Raw genomic sequence first — 16,936 nt, 5'->3', positions numbered from 1 at the left:
TTGATAGCATAACTTTGATGATTTTTCAATCATAAAGATATGTATATAAAATTAAAATACTATAAGAAAAAAATCCAGATTCCAGAAATCTTCTGAATCTGATTTTCTATAGCTAATTTAACTAAATGTGAAGGTGCATTCGAATCTTGTACCACACTTTCTTACAGCACCCTACCAACATCCATCCAATAATGTTGAAAAATCTTGTGTTTTGTATCCTCCTCGCTTGCTTATAATCTCTTCTCTTTGAATCACATCTAAGGATATCATTCAACATTGGATACTTTGAATCACATCTAAGCATATCATACAAAGTTAGATTCGACATCAAGAGGTTACGGCACGGATGATTTCTCAATCAATAATATTGATATGACAAAAAACTATTACAGACAAATGTTGGAGATGTATCTGCAATTACAATTGTGAGGCAGTATTACATAGTTTTAGAAAACTTGACAACGCAATTAGGGTTGCAGACTATATTTTGATTGAATATCGTCTGGAACCCTAATTGCATATATAAATGACAAAAGTTAAGTTTGTCTTTTATAATGCATGATTGTATCCATTGTAACAAATTGAATTGTCATATTCTTCTTGTTGATCTAACAAATAATCTGTTTGTTACATGCGTTTGTACGTGTTTGTAGAGGTTCCTTTTTGTTTTATTTAGTGTTTGGTGGTTTTCTTCTCTATTTTTGTAAATAACAAGTATAGCACGTGTTCATGTGGCATGCTTGCTGTATTGAAAGTTGACTGGAATTCTTTAAAAATAATATTGCCTGGAATAGCAGAAAAAATAAAGTGTACACCATCACAAACAAAAGTACTAAAATTATCTAAAAGCATACAATAACTAAATTAAATAAAAACTCAAAAGACATTAAATAAACACTACATATGAAGAATTATATCATACATACAAATAATATCTTAGTAGCCCAAAACATAAAAATTTAATATCATATCTTAGTAGCCCAAAGCATAAAAATTTATACTTTAAGTGTGCTTGACCATTTTTTATTTGGAATGGAACTTCTTTTTTATGGGTAGTTGACAGACGAAGATCTAACGATAAACTTTGTTATGGTGATTTATTCGGATATGAAGGTATGCGTGTCTAACGATAAACTTTGTTATGGTGATTTATTCGGATATGAAGGTATGGGTGTATCTGCAAACACTCGATACTCAAGTCAGCGATAAACATAAGTGTGAAATTTTATGTTATTATAATGTGTACTTGAGAATGATTCTTCTTATGACTTTTATAGTATAAAATATGATTTTCAATTTTTTTTAATAGGCAAGAGATCTATTAAAGGGAGTACACTACTAGAAATACACGTATTACCTGCGGAATTTCCTGCGGAAAATATTCCGCAGGTATACCTGCGGAATTTTCTGGGATTTTCCTAAATAAAAGAAGTTTCCTGCGGATCCAGCATTGGCAGCAAATTCCGCAGGTATACCTGCGGATTTTCCTGCGAAATATATATTTTAAACAAAATATCTAACAAAAATATAAATTCCGCAGGTAATTTCGCAGGAAAGTTACCTGCGGAATTTCCTGCGAATATCAATTTTAATAAAACGCAACTGTAACACAAAATCCGCAGGTAAATCCGCAGAAAATGTTCCTGCGAATTTACCTGCGGATTTAACATATTTCAATATTTTAATTTATAAAAAAATTAATTATTATTTTTTCTCTTTTATTAATTATTTTTATGGTATTTTTTTATTTAGTTTAATTTTTATTTTTAATCATAATTTTTTCTATGTTATTGATTATTTTTATAATGTATTTTAGTTAATTTTTAATTTTAATTTTAATCTTAATTTTAATCTTAATTTTTAATAAAATATATAAATGGTATGCAAATTTTTAATAATATGTATAATAGTTTTTAAAAAATAAAATAAAAAAAACTATATAAAAACAATAGGTATCAAAGTTTTTTAAAAATAAAATTAAAAACTAAAAAAAATTGGAAAGAAATTATAATTGATGAAAACTAAGACTAAAAAACGTTATGACTCAAAACCTTGTTACTGTTCAAAAACGTAAAACTCAAAAACCTAAACCTCAAAACTCAACGTTCTTCGCCGCAACCTCGCCATAGTCGTAGCCGGCCCATCACCGCATTTTCGCCGGTGTTTTGTTGCCGCAACCTCGCCGGAGCACGATTTCGCCGTCGTCTTCTTCATCTTCACATTTCAACCCAGGTATTCTCTCGACATTAGATACACTTCTTCCTCATTATAGAAATCTTCAGATTGGTCCTCTCTCAAGTTATGGTTTAACCTAAAAATCAATTGAAATCGTGAATGTTATAAGAGTTTCAGTTTCCATAGCTAGGGTTTCAAGTGTTGAAGGGTGTTCGAGGTTTATAGAGTCCCATTTTACACTACTGTAACAATAAGCAGTGTTTAATGTATGCATTTTTGTGAAATAAGAATCCATAACTATTTCCTTATACTTTTTGTGAAAACTCAGTTAATAGGAGCTTGTGAAAACTCAGTTAACAAAACTCAGTGTTTAATGTTGTGTGTTCTAGGAGCTTGTGTGGTCTGTTTCTCATGCAAATGAAGAGAGCACAGAGTACATTTATTTGACTATCATCAGACTCCAGGTAACCATTTATCCTAATTGTAGATCCTTAACATGATATCTTTTTCCACCGTTCATTCTAATTGTAGATCCTTAACATGATATCTTTTACCATTGTTTATCCGAATTGTAAGTCCTTAACATGAGTGTTAATCGAAGTTATTGGGTTTACATAAGAAAGGAGTGAACTTTGAATTGGTTTTGGTTTTATTTTGATGTTCTAGAAAGACTAAACAGTAACCACACCTTTATTAAGAATCAAAGAGAGACTCATTTAGATTTGAGGGGAGATATTGAAAATTAAAAACGTTTCACATAGGTGAGAGTGTGTTCATAAGTGTGGTGGACAGTCTAAGACTATTAAATTGAACAATTAAACCATAAATCTCCATACTTAAGGACACAAATTAGTTTCTTATAGTACCCTACTCCAATTGAAGCATTTTAGATAATGCATCAAAGATGTTATGTGCTACAAAATATTTTAGGGAACCACTATCATCATGGTTAAACTGAATTCGAGTCGACTATCTTATGAATGGCATATAACAGCTTCAGGCTTTCTATTATAAGCAATGAGTTCATGAGAGTACCAATAAGGTTTTTCCTATATTTAGGGAATGAGGTAGTAATCAGTATCTTAACACTGCTTTTTATGTCTGTTACATTGCATTGGTCTTACACCCTGCAGCACTAATAAACCGAAATATATAGAAGGTATACCTGAACCAAGTCATAAAAGTAAGGGTGCTTTAGAGCAGCTTCTGCTGATATCCTCTTGTTTGGGTCCAGGCAAAGCATCCTCTGCAATACATATGAAAAAAACCTGTCTGATTCAATTAAATTGACTCAAATCTAAATGAGTCTCTCTTAGATACCTATATGTGAAAATATGCCTTAGTCCAAGGTGTACCCCATTGTAAATGTAAAGGGTACAGAAGTGATTCTCTGTCGTTTCGTTACCTTTGATATAATATTTCGGAAAGAAAGAATGATTGAAATTAACATTGTTAACTTTTAACCATAACTGTCTGTGGTTTTTTATTATAATCCGATGTCGATATACAAGGACAAGGAACATTGATAATCTCTTTTTCATGGGTGAACAACTTAGATGCTGCCTGTGAAATACCGATGTCTATTCTCTATAACTATTCTTGAATTTTTCTTTGGCCTTCATTAAGGTTGTTTTGGAAACCATAGTACCCTGTTAACAAAGGTTTAAAATCAATCTTTAGGTGTCTATACTATGCTAGAGGTTCCATTTTTTTTAAATGATTTGTTTTGTAAAACAGTTTTAGTAAGAAGTTAATCTAATAAGCTTTTCAATTTTTGAGTTTTTAAAAACCAGGTTTCATGAAATGAATCAAACAAGCTCTATACTTATTTTAGATGGCTAGTGACTATAAATGGAAATTTTAGTGCTTATGTTACTTATAAGATGAGAAATTGATAATAACTCTAGCATGATGAATTGAACCCGTACTCAGCTGACATGTTACACGTTTCTGTTGAAGCCCATTTGAATCCTAACAATAATATACTTACATTATGTAGAATTGAAGTGTTTAGTTTCTTTTGTAGGAACTTTGATTTGACATTATTAAAGGTTGTGGTATGTTAAACTGTTGTCTGTGTTTATAGATTGTTCTTTTTTATTATTTGATAGTTGAATATGTTTATAGATCTTAAGCTAAATTTCTTCAAATTCTTCATGTTTAATATAAAATTCTCAATCTCGACCTATCCCTTCTCAACCACATTCTAGTCAACATCAATCTCGACCTATCCCTTCTCAACCACATCCTAGTCAACATCAATCTCGAGCTATCCCTTCTCAACCACATCCTAGTCAACATCAATCTCGAGCTATCCCTTCTCAACCTCAACCTCATTCTCAACATCCATCTCGACCCATCCCTTCTCAAATTATGGTCATTGAAGCCCCATCTTCATCTAGCCATGTTAGTGGAGACACCGTTGGAACTAAAATCCCAATACTTCCGGAAGGTGATGGGTGAGTCTCTCACTCGCATTATTTTCACCACTTTAAGTCAATATTCGTGCTTAAAATGTCTTTTTTTCAGGTTTGATCATCATAAATTGGTAGTTGCAGAAATTTCCCACATCATACGCACTCATTTGAGTGAGGGAAAACCATCATGGAAGAAATTATCATCTAATCAAAGAGATTCTTTCTTTGACTTATTTCAGGTAATCTAAACATTGCCTAAACATTTGAGTTAGGTTAGGATTGATTAATCTCTTAATAAGAAACATTTGAGTTAGGTTAGGATTGCCTAAACATTGCCTAAACCTTGTTCATTGCCTAAAAAAAGATTATACAGAATGAAAGAGTTTGTTCAAGAGTATCATCATGATTGTTGATGTTAGCATTAATTTAGAAAATGAGTCTAAAATCTATTAATTTTCACATATAATAAAGTCTAACTAATTGATGATATATGCAGCAAATGAGGTATGTGATAGATTTATGGTTTTCACATAAGTTTGGCATGGTATTTGGGTTGGATTGTAGGTGGTGTTTTTCAGGGTATGATTAGAAGTATTGTTGTATTTTGTTTATTATGTGATAGGTAGTTTACTTTTCATGATTGTTATGTGATGTAACTACTTGTTTCAATGAAGATGAGTTTATTGTTCAGCTATATTTTGTATCTAATTTTACATGTTTGCTATTGATTCTGTTATATGTTCATAAATTATAGTATGTTTGTTTTAAACTGTCATCAACATTCATCGACCTTGGTTATTTGGATTTAAACACTTATTTACGACTATGCCTTGTTATGGTCGTTGACTCGTTGCTTGAGTTTATTTAAACTTGTTCTACATTGTAGAATAAAGGTGAAAATGTAAAGCTGCAAAAAAATTCTGATACCATTCATGGTTTGAAAATTTTACTTTCACCACAATTCATGGTAGTGTCTTATTTTATCCATCTGTGAAACTTTCTATTTTACGGAAGATGTTTATCTATCGAGAATTTTTTTTGAGAACTTTGTATTCATAATGCTGGAACAACTTTGCTTGAAAATAGATTAGTGCAGATTGGTCTTGGTAATTCCATGTCCGTTTTGAATTCTGTTTTTGTGGAGGAAGCAGGGTTTAATGGCTCAGTTTTACTGATCGGGTGATGGTTAATCATCTTTCCATAGGTTATTGTTATACTTTCAGCTAGCAAAATTATTTGAAGTTTTTGTGGATTATGTTTGTCTTGAGATTTGTCCATGAGTATCAGCTGCAAACACTCTCACATAAGTTCTATAAGATTCTTTTATGGTTTTCTGTCTCTGTATCTGATGATAAACGCAATGAACAAGGTTTGATAAAAATTATAAGAATGATCACTAAACAAAAACAATGCTCACAATACATGGTTTTTTTAATACAGAAAAAGTTTTCATGGCCACCGGAACACAAGGTTACGGTGCGACGTAACTTTGAAAGAAGAGGTGCAGCAAAGATGTCTCAGCTACTACAAGATGTTCGCAAAGACTTGGAGTATAGACCGGGTTGGATGGGAGCTGATGTGTGGCAGCAATTATTGGAACATTGGAATTCGTTAAAGTTTAAAAAAACATCTGAGACGAATAAAAGAAACCGGTCTTCTATGGATGGCGCATCTCTTCACACTGGAGGGTCTATTCCTCATCGTTTGCATTGGAAAAGAATGGTATATATTATATGTTTTTCATTATGTTTTGAAGTTCATTATGTTTTTCATTACTTCTCTTCTTTGGTTCACCATATAGCATCACTATTTTATAGTGGTGTTATTTTAATTTACTTCAATTCATTGATTAAACACTAGTGTTGTCAGAATAGTTTGAAGGCCAATATTGTTGGTAAGTTATGTTATACAAACTTAACATCAACTATTTTGTTTTGCAAATCAAATGTATTTGTATGTTAGAAACTATTAAAGTTTTTCTAAGTGAGCTGTACATGTCCTTTTGTTTTATAATGCAAAGTCCATGGCTATTTTACTTCAAATGTTTAATCTTTTGAAGAATGTCCAGTGCTGTCAATTCCTTAATAAATTCTGGGCTTATTTTATGAGTCTGGCCTGTGTCATTGATTAAACACTAGTGTTGTCAGAATAGTTTGAAGGCCAATATTGTTTGTTGACTTCCTTAATTTGACATCATCATAGTTTCACATGTTAAGTCTCACTATACCAATATCATATACTTTGATAGATAAAATTATTGAGTTCTATTTCTTTTGTAATTTGTAGAGAAAGGAAAAGGGTGCAGATCCATCATTGACCGAGTTCTATTTTCGCACACATCGGAAAAAGGATCAAAGTTGGGTTGGAGTTCATGCTGAATCTGCATATGTAAGTATTTCGGGAAGTGTTAATTTGATTGAATTTCAAATCTGCACACAAGTCTTTTGGAAAATATCACTTTTATTGAATTTAATTCCTTACTATTTTTTCAATTTTCTTTTAGGATAAATTTGAACAGAAAAAGTTGGAGATTTCTTCTCAGAATCCAACTATTCCAGGAGAGGACGAAGCTGATAGTCAACCAACTAATGAAATTCCACCTGATTTGGATATATGGGTAGAGTCGGTTGGAAAGAAGAAAGGGAATAGGGTATTTGGTCTTGGAACCGCATCTAAGACTTTGGTTTCTGTATCAAAGAAACCCTCAAGTCTTTCAAGTGACTCTCAAGAGGTTGATGTTTTGAGAAGTCAAGTCCACGCCTTAAATGCATCGTTGCAAAGACAAGAACAAGAGAAGATGGTGATGAGGCAACAATTGCATCGACAAGAAGAAAAGATGGCCGAAGCGAATAATAAAATTTCATTTTTAATGAATCATTTAGGATTTGTTGGTTCTTCTTCTCATCCACCACAACCCACTAATGAAAGTGATCACGCAAATGAAGATGTCGTCGATGAAACAGATGAAGAAGACCTTAGTAATGAATTTTGATTTGTACTTTTTTTCATTTTGACTTAGTTTTTGGATTGTATTATCTTTTGAACTTGTCAAACAAATGATTAGTAAGAACTTGATTTTTTGAATATTTTTAGTAATGACAATGTAAGTACTTACCAATTATGTTCTATGAATTCAAGTTTAATTTAAATTGAAAATTATAGTTTTATTTTATATTATAGTTAAATATATATAATGGTTCAAAAGTTTATTAAAATAAAAAAATTATTTAATTTCAAAAGAAATTTCCTGCGAATTTACCTGCGGATAGACATTTCCTGCGGATTTACCTGCGGAATTTGATGCGGATTTACCTGCGGATTTACCTGCGAACTGTTTCCTGCGGATTTACCTGCGGAATTACCTGCGAAAAATATTACCCACGAAGGTTTTAGCTGGGGACATAAATCCGCAGGAAACACGTTTCCTGCGGAAATTTAACAAAAATCCGCAGGTAATTCCGCAGGAAATACGTGTATTTCTAGTAGTGGTAGAAGGGTACTCAACCAAAGAACAAAGATGACAAACTCTATCTCCTAATAGAGAGAAGAGGGAGAGTATGCCAAGAATAAAAGTTACAACCGTCTAAAAGAGAACAAGAATAAGAGAGCCATGTCCATGATCTAAAGACGATAGCTGTCATACAATCATCGAAATTAGGAACCTTTTGGTTAAAAATGACATCATTCCTCAAGAGCCAAATACTCCAAATCAAAACAAGCCAAATTACTGCTAAGATTTTTCTATTCAACACATTCTTCACTTTCTCCACATTATAGAAAAAAGATTTGAGCTATTCCAAGGACAACACTTGAGAAGGTCCTAACCAACATAGCACTCTCCGCCATATCTTGTCCGTAAAGGAACAAGAATCGAATAAATGATCAACAGATTCTTCATAACCCATACAGAAAACACAAAGAGAACCGTTTTGATCCAATATAATGTTGCATTTGAGCAAATGGTCTCTAGTAGCTATCCTATTAAGAAGGACTTTCCAACCAAAGAAAAGCAAGTTTGGTGGAGCCTCAACCTTCCACAGGAAACTCAGCGCCTTCACAGTCCCCACATGACACACATGGCCCGAGTTTTCCACAGACAACAGCTTGTCATAACAAGATTGAACCGAGTAGCCGCCATCTTTCGTCAACGACCATTCAAAGCAATCTTTAGTGTTCCTACACATGTTAAAATCTGACAGCAAATCCAGCATATCGTTGATAAAAGGTTGGTTCGACGGATCTGCTAAATCACAAACAACCCCTAAGTTCCAATTCCAATGATTACCGGTCCAATGATTTTCAATTACTTAGGGTCTTTCGTTTGATATGCCTCTCTTGGAGCACATGTGTATGAGGATCCATAGAAGTACGATTTCACAATCTTTAGAGTTGTGCTCGCTTTGATCAAGTGTACTTTTAGTGCATGTGAATCTCAACACGACATAGTATTAGAACCTTTTTTGTTGTCATGTGCCTTATAGGCTTGACATTTGTTTATCCATATACTTGATCTAATTGTCCAAACATGCTTAGCCAACCTCGATCTAATAAGATTATAGGGCGTATCCATCATGTGGATCCAAAGCCCTTGGATCATTCCTTCGATATAGACAGGGACGAACCTAGAAACTTTGTATATTGGTGACAATATATATAAATCCGAAGAATTATTTTTGGAATTCATTTGAATCTACTTTATATTTATGTAAGTAAATATTTATTTTCCTACAATTTATTTTATTTTATTAAATTAAATAATTATATTATTTTTAATATAAATAAAATTATCCATATATAACAAAACTATTATTATCCTTTATCTTACTAGGACCAGACGATCATCGTGGCCTGTGAACTTGATTCTGGTCGATCCAAAGAAGAGGAGGAAGTACCTGCAACACACTCCGATGCCAAAGTAAGGTTCAAAGTGAGAAAGCAAGTATGTAGTAGAATGAAAGTGCATTACCTGACCCTTATGAAAAAGGGTATTTATAGTGCTCCAAATGGGCCAAAGTCTGTTGTTTTGGGCTGAATTGTGCAGGCCCAAAATAGGAGACTGTCAAGATCCTACGTTGTAGGGCAAGGTCAACACATAACCCTCATCCTTGAAAAACTGCCTGTGGGACTAGGAGGAGGAGGGTTGATTCTTTCAGTGGGAAGTTGACCATGTGCTCTTAGAGGGGCACGTGGATGTGAAGCTCCCAACGGTTATAATCATGTGGATCGTTCCGTTGTATCTTCATAGTAGCTTCGCTAGATTGTGCCCTTCCCGACGGTGGGCCAGCCACAAGCTCAGTCTAGAATAGGAGCCGCGGGCTCAGGGTCAAAACAAGGGTGGTCCTGGAATTTAACGGCTCTAGTTACCAATCGCAGCAGAATTCAGGCGCAGCTGTGGGATGACTTTTCTGTCATGGTTTCGGATACTATTATGAATGGAGAAGGTGTGCTCGACAATTTCTCGTGGTCGAGATGTTTGGACGGTATTTCACGCTGCAGTCGTGCTTCCGCTAGTTCAGTACTTTTTTAGCCGTTCCTTTGCTTCCGGCGGAAACTGTTACTGCAGCGAATCACTTATGGAAGGAAAAAGTGCCGCCCAAATGGCATGTCTTCGGTTGGAGAATTATTGTCAATAGAATCGCGAGAAAGGATCAATTAAAGAAGAGGGGTATTTTGTTGGATAGTATTGATTTATCTTGTGTGTTGTGTTTGACAGAGGAGGAATCTGTTCCGCGTCTTTGGGGTCTTTATTCGATAGTGTCGTTTTGGAGGAAAGTTTTCTAATGGATAGGATCGATCAAGGAGCTATCGTTGACGGAATTCGAAAGTTTCTTTTTTCATTGCGATAAGGAGAAGTGTTTTTTCTAAAAGATCGATTGTGGCGGTTATTTGGTTATCGACGGCGTGGAGTATTTGGTTGAAGCGTAACGCGGTCATTTTTAAAGGTGAGCCATTTAGCTTTGATGATTGTTCGTCAGAGATAGTTGGTAATGTGTGGATGTGGCTAAATTCTAATTGTAAGATTCAAAACTCTTGTAACTTTTTCACTTGGAATATCCTACCGCTCCTTTGTTTTAGGACGTAGGGGCTTTCCATTTTTGTTCTGGGTGAAATATCCCTTTTACTCTCTTGATTGTTTCATTGCCTATAGAAAAAGAATAAATTGGAAGTGGCTTCTTAACTGCTTATAAACCTTCTACTTATTTAACAGCTATGTACGTGTAACTGTTCTCCAATTTATTCTAATTTTTATACTCGACATTTTTTAACCACCATTAATAATTCTTTTGGTTTTCTTTTAGTAAAAGGATGAAATAAGTACTTAACTGTTTTGTTCTAGTTCAATTTTTTAAAGGAAAAATTGCAAGTTATTGCAAGGGTAATTTTGAAAGAAAAAATGGGCAGACCAAAAACACCTATCCTCTTTATATATTGTTGCAGATGAATCCGATTGCATCATGTGTAGTTATTTGAGATGGAACTTTTTTTGAAAATTTAACAAGGTGAAATCGGGTAGGGAATGGAGTATATGGTTGGCAATTTGTTGGACTATTTGGAAGCTTAGGAACGGTTTTGAAATGATTCGTGAAATATCATCGATACTGTTTGGAGCATTAAGGCGCTTGTTTGGTGTTGGTCGTTCATAGGGAAAATTTCCATACCAACTATAACTTTTATGAATTTAACAAATCCTCTTTGTTTTATTTATCTTAGGTTGTATTTGGAGTGTGATTTTCTTTCTTTTCGAGTTTTGTCTCGCCCTTTTGTAATCTTGTTCTAGAACTTTTGGTTCTATCTATATTATATCTTGATTAAAATAAATAAATGCTTGTGAATAAACTTGCATAAACTATTTTTATAATAAATGATAAAATAAATTTTAATTATTCTTTTATATATATATATATATATATATATATATATATATAAATATATATGCAATAAGTTATGTTTATAACTATATTGAAGAATTTATAAAAGTAAATCTAAACAAACTGAAATATACAGTGTTTTTCAAACAAAATAATTCTTGACCAATAAAAAGATTGTATTGTCTATTTAGCCGAAGAAACAAGAATAATTAAGAAATAGTATTAAATATTGAATTAATTTGAAGCATTGAAACACATGATCAAATATGCAAAAAATAAAAAATAAAAAACAAAAATAAATAATGCAAAAGCCAGTTTTATGTCAAATTCAAACATGAAAAATCAATGTTTTATGCCAAATTCAAACATGCAATATCTCAACCCAAACTTTATCTAAACAAAAATTTACACCCAAAAAGTTGATAGCATAACTTTGATTATTTTGAATATAAGAATATACATAATATATACATAATTTGATCAAAATCCAGAAATCTTCTGAATCTAGTTTTCTATAGCTAATTTTAGCTAAAGTGGAACATGCACTCTGATTTTGTACCATCCTCTCTTACAACACCCTACAAACGTCCATCCATTCTTGATCAAACATCTTATGACTTTAGATCTCATATTTTTATCTTCCTTTTCCTTTGAATCACATCTAACAACATCATTTGACAATGTCTCCGGCATTGTGCGGCCGGCGCTATTTGATATATCTTGTTGATGTAAAATTGCAGTTGCAGACCGTGATTTAAATATTTTTTTTCTCCTTAACTTGGTGGAAATAACACAAATTCTTCTTAATTTGCTCTGCTCTAAATCCAATTATAAGTTTGTCTTTTATGATGCATGATTGTATGTAAGAGATAGAATTGTAATATTGTTCTTGATGATCTGTTTGTTGGAGTATTCTACGTGTTGCTGTTTTTAATGTATTAGTTTCGAGATGTTCCATTAGTGTTGGTTAGTATTCTTTTTTTCTATTTTTGGTAAACATGATGTATCATACATGTTGTATCAAATGATTACTGGAATAACTAAAACATTTCTAGAACACGCACACTAACAGAAATTGCATATCATCACAATTGAAACAACTTTAACAATATATGCTAATTAACACTTAATTATTTTTAGAGAAATGATAGAGTTACACCTTAAAATGACACTACACCGTAACTATATACTATTTCATATACTTTTTGCTTTTTAATTATTTTTTCATTGCCTAGGTTTCCGTGCCACTTCTGAAATGTTTGAAAAAAATTACGGTGTACAGATACGATGTACGTAATATAGTGTACAGATAGCACACTGTCATACCCTAATTTTGCCCCTAGTTTTTTTTTTATTTTTATTCATTTCTTAGATTATAATTTGAATCATGTTCTTTGCATCATCTACACCTAAAATAAAATAGACTTTTGTATTAATCATTTGTACTTTGAAAGATACTATCTCATTTGTTAGCATGACGCATTAGTCATTGAATAAGTTTTTTGCATTAAAGTCTTAATCATATTTTGCATCTTTTTTCACTTTTTAAGTTCATATTTCTTTATTTTTATTTTTATTTTTATTTTTATCTTTTAGTTAATTGTTAATAAATATAATCTTTTATTAATAATTGAATGTTAAAATTAAATTTGATTATTAATTATGATTGGTATTTAATTAATAATTAAACTTGTTTTAAATTTTGTTGTTACAAAAAAAACCAGTCTTTTTCTTATTGTCTTTTTATATATACCACTAAAAACAAAAAAAAAAAAGACATAGAATATATGATAAAAAAAAAACAGTTTTTCTTTTCATTTGTTAATGGTAAATAACGGTCCCTGTACAAATTAAAACAAATAATGGGTGCCATCTTCATACAGCTCCAAACACATCTGTCCAAAGTTGCTGCCATTTGCTGTTGCTGCTCCACTAGCCTTGCACAAAGCAACAAACCCCTGCAATCAGACCCTGTTCCAATCTGTCCAAACCTTGCATCAATATGGCCATACCATAAACCTGCATCAGAAAAGCAATAATCAGACTACCACAAATGTTCAAAACCCTTTGATTTTCCCCCCAAAACATCTCTCAGTTCACCTATAAAGAGCATGCTTTCACGATTGAAAAAGGGGGGGAAAAAAGAAACAACAATCACTCTACTGAACCTCTGCTCAATTTCCCTCAACCCTCATAAATACCAAACGATTTTCACAACAAAAACCTCTGACTCTAACCTAACAACCTTCAACCTCACTTCTTCAAAACCTCTCCTGACATACTAACCCTATTCGGTCAACTCCCTCACAATAACAAACATCTGAAAACTCAACCTCATAAACTGAGTCAATCGAACCACTCTCATGCCCAACATAACACAGCCATACACTCAGACCAAACACAATCACTGACCACAAATCCATACTCCCTTCAATCACTCATCCACAACTCAGACCAGCAGAACAACAATAAAAATAACAGGGCAGAAGAGTTCGCATAAAGAAGGATTAGAAGAAAACTCAGAGACCGGAGCAAAGAGAGTCGGAATAAAAAAGCAAGTGCCTGAGATTCAAAAGAACATACCTGGTTTTTATGCTATACTTTCATCTTGTGTATTTCGTTTTCCATTGTTATCTTGTCTGTTTCTTTCACCATGTAAATCTCAGAATCATTGGATTGGGGTTTTAAGGGTTCATGTTGGGGATAGGGTATTTGGTATTTGCGATTTGTTTTCTGCGATTGAAAGAGTATGAGCGTGAGAGAAGCGAGAACATCGCGAGAGGGAAGCCATAACCGAGAGAGATGAGGTCGTTCGATTCTTTGTTGTTTGGTTTCATTTTCTTCTTTTTCATAGCAGAGTGATGAGTATCGTGAAGGAGCTGAGAGATTGAGAGAAATCAGAGAGTGACTTTCGTTGTTGTTGTTGTCATGGTGAAGAAGCGTATGCGAGAGAAACGAGTGAGCGAAAGAAGCGCTGGACTTTGTTAGGGTTCTTTTTTGTGGAACCCGGTTTAGAAAAATTAGGAGGGCTACGGATCCGGGTCGTATCCGGTCCAGCCCATTAATCCATCTCTTTTGTTTTACAATCCTTCTTTATGGGCCTTACCCCATCCGGATTTCACCCCTTGGCCCATTAGAATTCTTTTTCCACAAAAATTATGCATACTCATTTTTTCTTTCTTTCGCTAATTAGTTAATTATTATTCTTAGTTATTTTTTTAATTATATTGTTAATTAAGTTAATTAATAATGTTAGTTGGTTTTAATTAATTTAAACAAACATAATTTCAATTGGTTAGTTAAGATAATACCATAACAAAATCAATCTTTTTTTATATGATTTTCATTCAAATAAACTTCTCGATCCAACGTCGAGTCCACTTCAAATAATTTCACAATAAATCTTGGTCAATACCAAGTATCTTTTTCAAACTTCTTTTGTCACAATCAAAAACTTCAAAAATGCTTTTAATAATTAAATTGAATTTTGTCAATAATGGATGAAAAGAAGGATTTGTACGTATTTGTACAAGTTGTTCTAAAGCATTTAGGCGATGGCCGTTAAGCCTTTGTTTGAATGCTTAGATTCCATGAAGGACTCATTCAAACTCGATTCGCCTATATCTTTTACAAAAACACTAAAAATAATTTCAATTCATCAAATCATCCCTTTCATCGCCCAAGTGCGAATATTTTCATAACAAACCTTGGTCTATACCAAGTTCGTCTTCTTTTTTTTTCAATCAAAATTCTTTTTACAATAGAATTGAGTTGAGTCCACAATGGATGAAATTAGAAGGGTTTGTACGTACTTGTACAAGTTTTTTCTAAAACATTTAGGCGATGGCCGTTAAGCCTTTGTTTGAATGTTTGTATCTCATTGAGGACTCCTCAAAAACTCGAGTTGTTTCAATCTCTTTCATCACCTAAGAGGGGTTTGTACGTACTTGTACAAGTTGCTCTTCCAAGCATTTAGGCGATGGCCGTTAAGCCTTTGTTTGAATGCTTGTTTCCCATTAAAGACTTCATCAAGCTTAATTTAGCAAATGCTCTTTCAAGTATTTTAGGCGATGGCCGTTAAGCCATTGTTTGAATGTTTGAATTCCACCTTTTTCATAAAACACCTATTCCAAACTCATCTTTTCTTTGCCCAAGTGCAAATCTCGCCCAAGTGCGAACCACATTCAAAAACTCGTCTTCCCGCCCAAGTGCGATTAGACCCATTAAAATCAATCAACAAACTCGTAGTTCTTCCGAACTACATTCGCTCTGATTCTTCCATTGAAGATATGTAGGCACAAGACTCAAATGTCTTGGCGAGCACAATAATAAAAAACCCAAATCCCGTTTCTTTCTTGTCCATATAATAATTAGAACGCAAGTAGATAATAAGCTAACAATCAATCACAAGATTAACTAAATGGGTCCCATCGAGTACGATGGAGGTAAGGGGTGCTAATACCTTCCCCTTGCTTAACCGACTCCCGAACCCAAATTTGGTTGCGATGACCATCTTTGTCCATTACATTTAATTTGTGGGTTTTATCAATATTTTCCCTTTCCCATTGGAATAAATAAAATTTGGTGGCGACTCTGTTCGATACAAATTTCGTGGCGATGATTTTTTGACCCGCGACACACACCTCTTATTTTTAAGGTTAGACCAATTATAAACAACTTTAATTGTACTATTGTATTTTTTTTCCCTCTATTTTTTCCATTTCTTGATTATTCGCTAAATTTGTAGCTGTTTGAGAATTATGAATCTCACTTTCTTGAGGCAATTTAAGTACTTTTTAATGCTCTTCCATCTCATGATAGTCATTTTTCAACATCTTGACATAAATATAATATAGGAACTTGTATTCATCCCCCGGTATATATCATCAAAAAAATTGTATAGCCTCATCCATAAGCGAATTTTTCTCCATAATAATTGTATCATTTCTTTGTAGTGACATTTACAACCCAATGATTAGATTTTATTAGAATATAAATTGTCATGTCTTCTAGTTATCTTTTTCTTCTTGGATTTTGTAACATTTTTTTGCATGACATTATTATGATGAGTGACCAATAATAAGATAAAAAGAACAAAGTGAAGGGATTTTTTCGTAAAAAGAAAGTGGTGATTGAAGGTGAAAAAAATGAGAATGAGAATAATGATGAGGTTAAAAGAGAATGAGAATCATAGAATAATTTTCTGTTACACATATACAATTTCCCCCTATTTTTATTTTTTAAATGATGTTAAAATACACTTGTTATATTTTCATTGACAAATAATATAAACCACACCTAAGAAATTGTAGCTAAATTTTCTCCTTACTTAAATACTTTATTTACTCGTTTACATTTCAATTATTTGTAATTATATGGGTGAGTGGAATCTAGAAGTGGCTTCATCCTTTATGTCGTGCAATATAAGAAAGCTGCCTTTTAAATTTATAGGCGTGATGGCGGGTGATAGTCCTA

At 33.0% G+C, this 16,936-nt stretch overlaps 1 protein-coding gene across 1 annotated transcript; it reads left to right on the top strand.

Annotated features, from left to right (window-relative positions):
• The first annotated feature begins 4,354 nt into the window (after nucleotides 1–4,354).
• LOC131606265 (uncharacterized) lies at nucleotides 4,355–7,599 on the top strand. Its single transcript, XM_058878518.1, has 4 exons — nucleotides 4,355–4,634; nucleotides 4,705–4,831; nucleotides 6,879–6,980; nucleotides 7,096–7,599. Exons 1-4 carry the CDS (start codon nucleotides 4,549–4,551, stop codon nucleotides 7,582–7,584), a joined length of 804 nt encoding a protein of 267 aa, XP_058734501.1. The 5' UTR covers nucleotides 4,355–4,548; the 3' UTR covers nucleotides 7,585–7,599.
• Nucleotides 7,600–16,936: the final 9,337 nt, after the last annotated feature.

Source organism: Vicia villosa, linkage group LG5 (assembly GCF_029867415.1).
Source record: "Vicia villosa cultivar HV-30 ecotype Madison, WI linkage group LG5, Vvil1.0, whole genome shotgun sequence".
Lineage (NCBI taxonomy): Eukaryota > Viridiplantae > Streptophyta > Magnoliopsida > Fabales > Fabaceae > Vicia > Vicia villosa.
The sequence above is the reverse complement of the archived record's forward strand: the minus strand, read 5'-3'. Positions and strand labels throughout refer to the sequence as shown.